Genomic DNA, 13,483 nt, shown 5'->3' with positions numbered 1-13,483 from the left:
AGGAACATATGATGTGATTGTGGCAAGCTGACAGTTAGGAGCTAAAAGCCCTTTTTCTAAGCTGCTAATATTCAGATAATGCATAAAAACAGTAAATTTAACAGAATACTGTTGTGTTTTGAAAAGATGAGATGTTGTATATACAAGTTAGCCAAACATGTTGAAAAATGATTGACATGTCTTGCCTTAAAGGTACTTATACTCTCACTGAGTATTTTATTAGGAACAATATGCCTATTCATGAATACTATTCATACATATTGATGAAACGAGTTTGAGATCTCTTTGATTTGTGGCATAGTGCATCATCATGCTGGAAGTAACCATCAGAAGGTGATAAACTGTGGCCATAAAGGGATGCACATTTTCAGCAACAATACACAAATAGAAGGTGGCATCCAAGTGATGATTGACTATACACAATTACACCACCTCAACCAGCCTCAACCATCTCTGTGCCTTAGCAGAAATCAGATTCATCAGACCAAGCTACAGTTTTCCAGTCTTCAGCTATCCAGCTTGTTTAAGATCTTGGCTAACAGAAGTGAAACCCAGTGTGGTCATTTTCTGTTGTAGACCAACCACCTCAAGGTTGGACATGTTATGCATTCTGAGATGCTTTTCTGCTCACCACAGTTGTATAAAGTGATTATCGGAGTTACTGCAGACTTTTCTTTTAGCTTGGCCATTCTCAGTTGATCTCTTTCATCAGCAAGGCGTTTCCGTTTGCAGAACGGACACTCACTGGATGTTCTTTCTTTATTGCTCATCCTGAGTAACCTCTAGAGAATGTATGAAAATCCCAGGAGATCAGCAGTTATAGAAATATTCAAACCAGCCCTTCTGACACAAACAAACATGCTGAACTTTACCCAAAGCTCCTGTCTGGTATCTGTATGATTTTATGCACAGCACTGCTGCCACACAAATTGGCTGATTAGCTATCTGCCTGGACGAGGAGGTGTACAGGTGTAGAGTCTCTGATAAGATTTGTGGAAGAGTGAAAGACCTAGGAAGAGCGAAATGGTGACCCGTCTCACCGGGACACTGGAGCTGTGAGACCACAGCACTGCCCACTGAATTTAGGATCAAAATTGTGATAGAATAATAGTTTCACAATGAATCTCTGTAGCATATATTGGAAAATTCAACTATGGTAGTACCAGACAATGGGTACTTTTTCTTCTTTGAACTAAATTATAAACCATAAGTGACACTGTTATTATCCGGTCATTATTCTATGAAATTGTATCCTGCCTCACTTAAATCTGCCATTTAAAAAAGAAAATGTACTTTTGCAGTTATAGCTCTATTCATCACATAAGCTAAACTTCATTTATATTTATGGCGTTTGGCATATGCCATTATACAGATAGAAGTGTATTGAAGACTCTATCAATAAATACACCTTCGTACTAGGGGTATAGTTTGAAACATTAGCAAGATTTATTTTTTTGCCCATGTGCTAGTTCACATAATTCATTAAGAGGTAGTTCTGTAGTCATTGTGTCATGCCAGACAGTGACTCAGCTGTTTGGACATTCATTCCACCACATAGGCACTAGAAAAGAGAAGAGACTTGACACATGCCTTCTTTGTACCCTGAGAGGATCGAAGGGAGCGGTTGTGCAGTACAGAGTGTGATACATCTTTAAATGTAAGTGGGTGCTAGACCATTTTCGGTTTTGTAGGCAAGCAAGATGTAGAGTGTAACAATGATGTGCTGCGTGAGAATTTGGGAAGGTTGAATCACGTCATTCAGCCGCATTCTGGATCCTGTGCAGTGGCAGAGCTGCAGTATAGTACAGGCTTGAAATGATAAGGGACAGAACTTCATCACACACTCTGTATGTGTCTATTGTACACAGAGAACAACATATACTATATATTTGTTTAGGGAAATTAAATGGCAAGGATGCTTGGCTGTTATTGAGTGTGAATCTTGTAGTATGAAACAGTGTATTATGCTATTATGAATTAAATTGCATTTAGCCACAGGTATGTGTGTGTGTGTGTGTGATCAATATGCATATATAAAACAATAATACAGCTCTATATGTATCTATATATTACACACAGAATCATTTATGAATAGCAACAGTGATGTTTAATGTCATGTTCAAATCAGACATTTTTAATGATTTACCACAAATGGTGCTTCAGAAGCAGAGCACAGGACGTGGTGTTCATTCCTCTAATGTGTTTCTTGGGTGGGACCGGGGCTATGTGGGAACCAGCTGAAGGCAAGATATAGTTACCCCTTAGCAGCTGTGTGAAACACTCATTTTTAGAAATCTATTCATAAATTCAGAGGTCTTGAATGGAATAAAAATAGAAAGTGTGACCCAGCAGACAACTATATAATTATATTCATATTAATATAATAGTATCCTGCCTTACAGACCTTTCGTGGGAAGGAAAGATGCATTATAATTCTGACAAATGGTATAAGATCCTAAGGAAAAGAAGGATATTATGAGGTGAATCATCTTGTTTACATATATATATACAGATTTATTATTTCATTGTTAGCTAGGCTATTGGCTCAACAATCATTTAAAACAACATCAAAAAGTAGAGCAGATTAAACAGAAGATATTAATCACCTCACCTAGCCATGTATGCCTTTGACAGCACTGATGATAAATGAGGATCAGCAAGTTCAAGCTTCACACTGCTTGAGTCAAGGCTAAAAAAGTGCTGCCTCAAAGAATTTTTGGGTGGGAGAAAATCTGACTCACAGACACAAGGACATCACCATAAGTGCCTGGTTTTTTCTGTGTGTGTGTGTGAGAGCCACAGCACAGACCTTGACAATACCCAAGAGGAAAAACATTACTGCGTACAGTTTGAATCACTGAAGGGGCATTTTCATAATCTTTGAGCTGCTAAAGGTAAGATAAGCTTCAAATACAATATCATGTAAAATCAATCTATTCCGTTTAGCTTTGTGCATCAACACTGCATGCTCAAAGTAACCAAGAAAGAAGAATAAAGGTGTTACACAATGCTGTCCATTAGGAAGTAGTCGTGTTGCACTCATTTAATTATATCTATATTGTTTATGATCTATTACCATTATCCACAGAGTGTATAAATATACAGTATATTATCACAGTATGGATTATGGTAATGAATCCTAATGGCTGGTCAAGTCAGTTCATTCAGGTAAAATACAGTACACAGTAAAATGAAACAATGTTCCTCCAGGACAATGGCGTTACATAAAAGACAGAAGACAACACAGAATTAATACACTACATAGACCTACACAGTGCTACATAAAGTGCATGTGCGCAAGGCAGAACGGTGCAATAAGTTTTGTAATGAATAAAGAGCAAGCTTATTCAATATAGTAAACTGCTGTAGATGTTAACACACTACAGAATTAGCGGCAACAAACAGATATGTGTTATCCGTACAGCATTTTGTTTTAGGTCACTGTGTCATTAGAGCTCCAAGAGCTGTCTAAGGTGTACAGGTGATTTCTAAATGTCCCTCATGCATGTAGAGTCTGTCACTGTAGTAATGTTTCTTAGCCAATTGTAGTTAAGCAATATTATCAAATAAATACATTTTATTCGTTTGATTGATGCAGCAAGGCAAACAAACAAAGAACAAAGCAAAATCAAAATCTTATCAGATAGCCAAGTATTTGTTTAAGATTAAGGACTAGCTCTAGGAAAATTCAACCTTCTAGTCATAAGCACTGAACCCTAACCACTGCCCTGACAGGGATAGGCTGAAAATATACCAGAATATCATATTAAACCATTGCAAAACCACTAAGTGTGTTCAATCTACTGTTTGCTACATTGCTTAGAAACAGTGATGCGCTGGTGAGCTTAGAGACAGCAAACAACCTCACAGACTGTAGAACACCATCAACAAACAGATCAAGATGATCCAGGTTAAAGAAATATATTTTAACAGCAGGACCTCAGAAGGATTAAACACCTCCAGAGTACTGCGGCTATGTTAGATTGTAAAAAATGTACATAGCGATTTGACTACGGTTGAGATCTACCAAAGTAATGCAAATTATCTAGAAAATGGAGGGTGTGTAGAGAAACGTCAGGTGTGTTGGTCAGTCAAACGTTTTTCCAATCAGAATGAACTTTCTAATGCTTTTGGGAAACTGGACCAAGATAAATGCCTTAAATTCACAAGGCTGCACCTGACCAAATGACACCTTGAAGATCAGCCTTTTCTTTTAACCATTTAAAGGACAGATCCCAAATTTGTGCCATGTTTAATTAGTGACCATGAAGTGCACGGTACATAGCAGGCTTTCTCTATTAGCTATGACTGTGACAGATCTCTATCTTCCTTTAATTATCGTAAAATACATCTACTCTGCATCTTCAATAAAGATGCAGGATGTTGTAAAAGAAGACTTCATTCCAAAATGCTTATGGTGTAGTAATCAAGTCAACAAAATTTGCTCATTTGCATGCTAACAGATTCCTGCCATCTACTTATAGTATTTCCATTTCACCTGAATGTTAAATGCATCTGAGGTAAAATTTTAAAAGCAAAAGAAAACAGCTGATCCAAGCAGTCCTTGTATATCGGTGTTACTGTACTTTCCACGTCACTGATGTCACTTGTGGCCTGGAATAGATACACAAACCTGCTGTAGAAATGAAGTGTAAAATTTGTCCTCTCAGCAATCTCCTCATTAATAAACATACCATAAAGTAAGCAGCACCTCTGCTTGGGCCCTAGAGATCTTAACTCTTAAGAATGCCTGTATGAATCAAGTTAAATGTACAAAAATTCAGATTGTGAACAACAACTGAACGATCAGCAATCCGGAAATATGCTCAGAATAGAAAAAGCCTTTGTATGACACTGAAAATGTATCACAATTTTGTAGCCATAGTTGTTTTTATTACATTTTCTGACCTCCATTTTAATGTCATATGTAAATGTGATAGAGCGAATGTTTTGTCACTGTTTCAGGTGTGACAGGTTTGGGACACTGATGGAGTGCCACTCCCTGGATTTATTTTCTGGTGAAGACAATGAGCTGGATTTGGTTAAGGTGAGTTATATAACGAAAGAATGCTTTGTACATGAATGGCATTCACGCAGTGTATAGATTTTGGAGAGGCTGTTAAACAATACACAGATGTACATGTGCTGTTCTTGAGAAATTGTTTGTGCTGAATTTAATTCATTAATATCCACTGAGAGACACTCTTCCAAAGTTTTGTCTCACTACACGCCAGCAGCTCATTAAGACATCAGCTCTTTGCTTGCTAATAATGAAAAAGTGTCCGGCCAGTGAATAAATTAAACGAATAAATAGACAGCAGCAGTTTCTCTCATTAGTGTTGAAAGTGAGGTTCGACACTAATCACTGTCAGTCGTCAGCTATTATAACTTCTCTATATGCCCCAAGTGCATGTCACCTCACAGCAACCAATGGGTTTGAAGCCAAAGGTTGTTTTCTTTCTTTATATGACCTTATGCCCTATTAATTCTATTTCATGTATTATTGCTGTTAATGGAGTCTGGCTACATTTTGTTCGAGTGATATGGAGCATAAATATGTGGTGAAAGCTTTGATGAAAGCCTCATACAAGCAGCTTGGTATGTTTCCTCTGCCATGTCAGAACCTCCACCTGTGTCAGTGCCAAGTTCATATTTCATATTCCGTATTAATCTTGAGAACGGCATGCTGTAGCAGCTCTGTGTGGCGACAGGTTCAGGGCTCACACGTGCCTTTCAGTGGGTAAATCAGTAAGAAAACACCTCACTGAATCTTCTCAGCATGAGCCTCCAAAAGTACTGCATTCCACATCACACACACACACACACACAGTTGGCTGCAGCTGTCCGAGGCATGAGAACAGCCCACAGAGGCGTCTCACGCACAGCACCTTAAATGCCGTGTGTTTTGAATTTGCTGCTTCCCTTCACAGCATACCTGTGTGTCAATATGTAGCACAGCAGGAGAAGGAAGCAGCTGCAGATCATCAGCAGCATAATGACAATTATTGCTGCCAGTTTTAGGGTCGGGCAAAGAAAAGATTCAGAGCAGAGCTAAAACAAAATGTTTTTTCCCTATAATTTTCAGAAGACTCCCATTCACAACCACGACGTTCAAAAGTGCTTCATCATTTGTTCAAAAGACACATCTATCAGCAGTAAGGCACACTCATTTAAAGCCATACAGCAATCAGTGGCTAATGACAATAAAAACACTGCTTAAAGACGTGCTTAAGTTTATAAAATAGCATCATTTTGTGTCTTTAATACTCTGTGTTGAGTAAAAAGACATAGACGAGAAGAAAAAAGATAACACTCTAAAGCAATGTTCAATAAATCAAATATAGCTGTGCAGGGGACTAAGCTGAAATGATTAGTACTATATTAACACCTACTATTTACTACTAATGAATGAAGACCGAATAATTCATCAGTAAGTTATAATAAAGTAATGATTTGGTAGTTTATAATAAAGTAAATGGTAATAACTAAGATATATTGCCTGGAGAGCTTCTAGGTAAATAATGAGCAGGATTGGACAAAGTACTGAAAAATAATTATTAAAGAGAGAATATATAGCTATCATAGTAGCTTACTTGTCTGGTAAAATTGGAAATGATATACAGTATCAAAGACCATGCACATTAAACATATACACAGAGAGATGACTAAAAGGACCATACAAAGTGGTCATCAATATTACTGATTACACATAAAGAGGAATGAAAAGGTTGTGTTATGCCTTTAAGTGATCATTAAAAGGAGTGTGCTGTGTGCCTGGGAGAGCTCATAAGTGACAACAAGTGGAATGGAAACAAAGTCAGGGAGACAAGACTATCATTCCCTTGGGCTGAGTGTGAATGAGAAAGCAACACACTCACTGTCTCATTTCCAAACATTAGTCTTATTTTCAGTGTCATTATTCAGGGAAAGTTTAATAGTTATACAGTATCTTGGTATTGCGACTGTCACTGAACACTATAAAGAAAGTGCTGAATATGAAGACATCTCAGCTGTGATTTGAATTCTGTCTGATATCCGCTTCATTAATCCACAACTGTTTATCATCACATTTCATGCCTTTATTGGGTAAGAGCTTCACACGTTCTCATTTTATGATTTACAGGCTGTAGTACACTGTGTGCTTGTAAAAACGGCAGCTGACACAAAGGTTAAGTACCCTTGTGACTCGTTAAGTCCTAGATAATTCACGGCTGACTCGATCCAAAATAGCTACAGGTAACCTTTTTTTTATTGGTGCTACTGGTAATAACGTACAAGACAAGAAAGCAAACAAGCATGTAAAAGAGGAACCAAAAGCAGGGAAATTTTATCAACACTGACTGCATAAAAATCTTTAGCTGTGAGATCGACCTATTGAAAATTTACTTTCTTCACTATGTCACTATGATTTGGTGTCTTTGGTGTATTTGGAAGCTTGCTTGAGAAATGCATTGGTGATTTTGTCGTAGTAGAGCATGGTATCCAGTTCCACTCCTGTTTCAGTTTTATTCCTGTCACTGTGAGGTGGTAGCAGTCGAGGCATCTTACTTCTTGGGTGGAGGTTATTAATTATCGCCAGCACCCTTCAGAACATGACAGACATTGTTGTATGCAGCCACGTCAGCAGAGACAGCCAGTCTTTTCGAGTAGGGAAAGGCAGGTCCGAATTCATATATATATAAATGAGGTTCCATGCTTGGACACACACACACACACAACAGCTTGTGTGACTCAGGAGCAATCAATAGTTCATTGGACTTACATTATTACTAAACATCACCCATGGGAGTGTCCGATGTTCAAAAGGTAGGCGTATCACTGATATTTAACCAGAACTTCCTTTACAATCAGTTTTCTAATCAATCCTTTCTCCTGTTTTTTACTGTGTAGATTTCACATCACTGATTAACATGCTTACTAACCTGGTGAAATCTTCTTGATTTATGGAGATAAATCCTGCAGCCCAAAAGAAACAAAATATCAAGAATTCAACTGAGGGTGCAGCTGCTTTGCTTTTAAATTCAGTATATACTGGCTTGATTACAGATTAATAATCTGACCTTATGCTTCATGAAATAATTGAAGTAATTATGCTTCAACTGTTGCAGCAATAATCTCCTTTACCTGCATTGGTGTCCATAAATAATAAATATCCAAACATATCAGGTGTTAAGGTGTTTTTTTTATTATTATTATTTCTCTTCTTAAGGTTGCTGGCAAGAGTTTTGGTGTGGATGAAGGAGCTGATGCTTTAAAAATTCATCTGCCAGGTGAATATGAGAAATCGATCTGCCAAGAGAGAAAAGATGAGTTGAGGATCAACAGTAAGCTTGACAGTGACTATGAATTTGCAAAGGTATGCCAAAACATCAAAATCCATCAGGAATACTGACTAAGAGTTGTTGTTGTTGTTGTTGTTTTTGGGTGCTCCCAGTTCGGTGTTGCCACAGCACATCATCTAGTCGGCATGTTTGATTCGGACAGGTTATACGCCAGATGCCTTAACTGAATACTGACTAAAATTATTTATCTAATTTTCATTTGCTTGCTTTTGCAGTCGAACAACATTGACCAACTAAACCACGACTTCCAGAAGATTTTGGAAGTGAGGCAGAGGAGGAACGTGAGGAAGATCTCTGAGCACAAACAACAACAGCCAGCACCTGAGATAGTGGTGAGAATGTATAATACATCAAGTTTTAATTGCAGTTGATTTTAGTAAAACCTGCAATACACTTTGATTATTATTCCCACAGGCTGATTTTGTTGATGAAGAGGACTTTCTGAAAGCAGTAGTGGAAAACAAATTACCAGTGGTTGAGAGTTATCTCGCCAGGCGGGCAGACCCAAACGCATGCGATAGTGTGAGTGTTGAAACAAGCCCTGCATTTCATTCAGACTGTTCAGCATTTCGGACTCCCGCAGTGATGATCATCACTCTCCCTCTCTCTCTCTCTCTCTCTCTCTCTCTCTCTCTCGCTTTTGTAGTTCAACTGCACAGCTCTCCACAGAGCATGTTCTCAGGGGAATGTTGAGATTGTGAGGAGACTGCTGGAAGCTGGGGCTTTAATTGAAAACAAGGATAAGGTACACTTCAAATCTAACAATATATGCCACAACACTGGGGGAGTTTTAGTAACTTGAGTGTCACAAATATGACAGTATTTCATTATGGAATTAATAAGTGAATTGGATTGGATTCTCACCAGAATGGATTAAAAAAGAAAAATCACAGGTAATCTCATTCTTCCCCTAAATGGAAATATTGGAAGAATTCATAGATGTTTATACATGACACGCTGCACAATTTCAACTGCTTTGCACATTGCTATTCAAGGCCTGTCATTTTCACTGTGCTGTTAGTTGGTGTGATAACAGCTTAGGTGTTAGTGAAAAAAATTGTTCTCCAGAAAGCAAATGCATCTGCCATTTATCCATTACTACCTCCAATCTATCACCATTTAAATAATAAGTTAAAAACAAGTATATAAAAAAATAATTGCCACTGATTAATTAGATCAAAAATGTATTTCAACAAATCATGAAAAGTATACTGAGCAAGACAAAATCCTTAAAACAATGAATAGGCTGTTTAATAAAAAAAGAGGATAGTCTGAATTTTAAGCCTTTTTAAACCTGAATGCAGTCACTGGGTTTGCAGCAATGCCCTTAACTGTAGCGTTTGGTTTTACTAAATAGCCATCGAGCTCTAGGGTGAAATCAGTAACCTTACTTTATATTCAACATCAGTATTCCTAATTTATCAGATGTTTCTTTTCATTAAACACTCATTTTTTAACCTGGTCTGTTTTTCATGGCTGTGCTACTGATTTTGTGTCAGTCATTATTTAGAATGAAATGCCTGAAAGGTTTTTGATTTACATGTGACAGGGCCGTGGGTAAAGGGAGAAAAATTAGGCGTGGTGGAGACACTCGATTGCACTCTTTTAAACTCTGATATTCCAAAAAACAATTGGTAATCATCTGCCATGTAAGATTCAAATCTAAGGCAAGAGCTGTCTGTTAGAATGTCGTGTACGACAGGAGCAAAAAAAGTAGTATCAGTAGTATTTCAGTGATCATTTTAGCCAGAACATTTTGAGTACTGTAATATATCCAGGAAACACATTGTGAATTACACAATGCTTGTTATTCCGACTTCCTACTATTCACTAGGGTGTTTTTGGGTGTCAGGCATATCCAAAATGTTGGACTGGTGAATGCATGGTAACCTGCGAGATCAGAGGGATTAAGATTTTGTTTCTTAAGGAGAGTTTTATCAGTTGCAAGTTAAATGAGTGGAGAATTTACGATTTGGTAAAAGCCCAATTATTACCCATTATTCAAATCGTAACTTAGAACAAGGCTTCACAGACCTTTTATATCCAGGGAACCCTTTAACTGTAATTGAAAGAAATTTAATGGACCCCTAGCACAGAGGTATTTCATGAGAATTATCTGAATACAATAAAATAATAATAATATGGCTGGTTATTAGAGTCCTAGTGCTTTTTTTATTCTGTACTTTCCACTGACCGAATACATTAAATTTTATTGGCCTATTTGTTTTTTTTAGTTATTGGGGTTTGGCTTAAACTGATTCAGAACATGAAACATATCAAAAACGCTAATAAGAACTCTATATAAATCTAATAACTTTGATAATGGTTGGTTGTGAGTTTCATAACTTAACTTAAAATGCTAATTACAGACTCCTGAGGTTTCCTAGACTCCACTTTGAAAACCACAGACTTACACAGCATTGAATACACATAGATGGTTGACCTAGAGGTTAGTATTAAGCTATAAAGCTTGCTTTGTTTAATGTGTCTGAACAGAACTGAATGAAATGACACCTTCTTGTGGTTTATCAATAGAACCCCTTATAACACAAAATGAACTGCCGGCAAACTGCTCCTAAGTTTAACCCCTATGTTCTCTATTTTGGTACTGAAGAAATGTGAGTAATGATTGCTGAAGTCATTTGAAAGCCATAAGCGATCCATTTGTTATCTAGATACTGTGTTATAAAAGTACTTCATTTTTTAAAGCTTATTTTCTATTATCTTGCTTTTTGGGAGCTTCCCTCTGATGTCATTCTAATTCACACTATTTGACACACATGCAGTTATTTACTGGCTCTTCTCATTATTGTTATTTAGATATGAGATTATTATTGGAAGTTAAGTCAAGAAGTCAAGAAGTCAAGAGTCATTTCTATCATATACACTGATCAGGCATAACATTATGAGCACTGCCAGGTGAAGTGAATAAGACTGATTATCTCCTCATCATGGCACCTGTTAGTGGGTGGGATATATTAGGCAGCAAGTGAACATTTTGTCCTCAAAGTTGATGTGTTAGAAGCAGGAAAAATGGACAAGTGGATTTGAGCGAGTTTGATAAGGGCAAAATTGTGATGGCTAGACGACTGGATCAGAGCATCTCCAAAACTCCAGCTCTTGTGGGGTGTTCCCGGTCTGCAGTGGTCAGTATCTATCAAAAGTGGTCCAAGGAAGGAACAGTGGTGAACCGGTGACAGGGTCATGAGTGGCCAAGGCTGATTGATGCACGTGGGGAGCGAAGGCTGGCCCGTGTGATCCGATCCAACAGACGAGCTACTGTTGCTCAAATTGCTGAAGAAGTTAATGCTGGTTCTGATAGAAAGGTGTCAGAATACACAGTGCATGATGGGTCAGGGCTGTTTTGGCAGCAAAAGGAGGACCAACACAATATTAGGCAGGTGGTCATAATGTTATTCCTGGCCAGTGTATAGCTGATGAAGTACATAGTGAAATGGAACAACGTTTCTCCCTGACCATGGTGCTACATATAAAAACACAGGGCTACATAGGACAGCACAGAGTTACACAAAACAAAAAAAACAACACAGAGCTAAGGACCAAAGAGTAAAGAGTAACAGATGATCAATAATTTTGTTTCTATTCAGCTTGACGCCACTGCTGTTCACTGGGCCTGCCGTGGAGGAAGCCTGCCTGTTCTCGAGCTGCTCCTCAACCACAATGGCAACATCCATGCCAAAGACAAGGTTCAATTGCACGCACCAACAGACCATCATTCATAACCAGTCACTTTTGAGCATGCTTAAGTCCCATCTTTTGAAAAGTAACACTGATCTTCATACATTTCAGCTCCAGAGTACTCCTCTTCATGTGGCCGTGAGGACAGGCCACTATGAATGTGCTGAACATCTCATTCACTGTGGTGCCGACGTCAACGCCAAAGACAGAGTAAAAAACACTTTCTGTCCCCTCCTTATCATTTAAGCCATGCCATGTGTTAATGTGCTCTTGTTTTTTAGGAGGGAGATACGCCAATGCATGATGCTGTACGGCTGAACAGATTCAAATTTATCCAGCTCCTCCTGTTGCATGGAGCCAATCTGAAATTGAAGAACTATGTAAGTTTATTAAAATGTCTTCTTCCACATATTCAGGAACGATAAATACTCACGAATGTGCAGGAAATTCTGTCTCTATTGAAGTAACAAGACCGTGTTTAAAAATTAGATGTCTCAATAAAAGGTTAACTCTGTATTTGGTAGACTAGCCTTATTCTTTGTTATTAATTTTGGATTGATTGTGATCCAAAATATGACCAAAAAAGTCTGGTCTCTGCTGCATATTTGTGTAGGTCCTCACAAATTTAGTTTAAGATGCACACAGCGCCATCTACTGACATTTGGGTGAATATTATCTATTGCACCGTCCAAGTCATGTTTCAATAATGACAATTATTCTAATTACAAAACATGCCACAGGACCTATCATTTATTTTTTTATTTTCTTAATATAAACCTAATATAGGGCAATGGTGAAGCTTCTGTGCTGATGATGCCTCATTTCTGTTTCCTGAGGTAAATCTGTTTGCCAAAAGAACCATTGGTGACTGTTTTTTGCTTTTTCTAATACAAGTCTTGTCTTCTGCAGGAGGGTAAATCACCAATGGACAGCGTTTTGAAGTGGCAGAATGGAGCCAAATCTATCCTAGACAACTATAAGCACAGTAAAAACTCACAAGAAAAGTAAAAAGATGCAGCAACAAGTTGTACAAGGTTGTTGAGCAGAAAGTGATTCATTTGGTGGGCTGCCTGCTACACACGTTGGAACGTCAAGCAAAATGTGTTGAAAATATTATGTGAAAATGTGAAATATTTTATGAGGGTATTGTAAAGTACAGTGAAATATCACTAATAGACTAATTTTGAAAAGAAATGCAGGCTTGAAGTCTATTGTTTGCAGAGCAGTTTTTGGCAGTTCTAGATTACAAATTAATGACATGTTTATTCCTGAGGATTTCTCTAAAGCCTAACAAACCAATATTGGGCTTAAATTGTGTGCCTTGTTTGAGTGTGCGTGTGTGTGTATATATATATATATATATATATATATATATATATATATATATATATATATACACAGATAGATAGATATATATATATATATAGATAGATAGATAGATA

At 37.6% G+C, this 13,483-nt stretch overlaps 1 protein-coding gene across 1 annotated transcript; it reads left to right on the top strand.

The window, feature by feature from the left end:
* The first annotated feature begins 2,756 nt into the window (after nucleotides 1-2,756).
* On the top strand, nucleotides 2,757-13,402 carry ankrd1b (ankyrin repeat domain 1b (cardiac muscle)). The gene is made up of 10 exons (XM_058406823.1): nucleotides 2,757-2,894; nucleotides 4,966-5,047; nucleotides 8,210-8,356; nucleotides 8,558-8,674; nucleotides 8,757-8,864; nucleotides 8,989-9,087; nucleotides 11,951-12,049; nucleotides 12,153-12,251; nucleotides 12,323-12,421; nucleotides 12,951-13,402. The coding sequence occupies exons 2-10, from the start codon at nucleotides 4,988-4,990 to the stop codon at nucleotides 13,047-13,049; spliced, it is 927 nt and encodes a 308-aa protein (XP_058262806.1). The 5' UTR covers nucleotides 2,757-2,894; nucleotides 4,966-4,987; the 3' UTR covers nucleotides 13,050-13,402.
* Nucleotides 13,403-13,483: the final 81 nt, after the last annotated feature.

The sequence above is a fragment of the Hemibagrus wyckioides genome, linkage group LG13 (assembly GCF_019097595.1).
Source record: "Hemibagrus wyckioides isolate EC202008001 linkage group LG13, SWU_Hwy_1.0, whole genome shotgun sequence".
Taxonomy (NCBI): domain Eukaryota; kingdom Metazoa; phylum Chordata; class Actinopteri; order Siluriformes; family Bagridae; genus Hemibagrus; species Hemibagrus wyckioides.
The sequence above is the reverse complement of the archived record's forward strand: the minus strand, read 5'-3'. Positions and strand labels throughout refer to the sequence as shown.

Bases quoted from the DNA above. Each gene is read 5' to 3' on its own strand.
- ankrd1b (XM_058406823.1), top strand. From the start codon at position 4,988: ATGGAGTGCCACTCCCTGGATTTATTTTCTGGTGAAGACAATGAGCTG. The intron at 8,357-8,557 runs GTATGCCAAAAC...TTGCTTTTGCAG, and splicing joins GTGACTATGAATTTGCAAAG to TCGAACAACATTGACCAACT. The intron at 12,252-12,322 runs GTAAAAAACACT...CTTGTTTTTTAG, and splicing joins ACGTCAACGCCAAAGACAGA to GAGGGAGATACGCCAATGCA.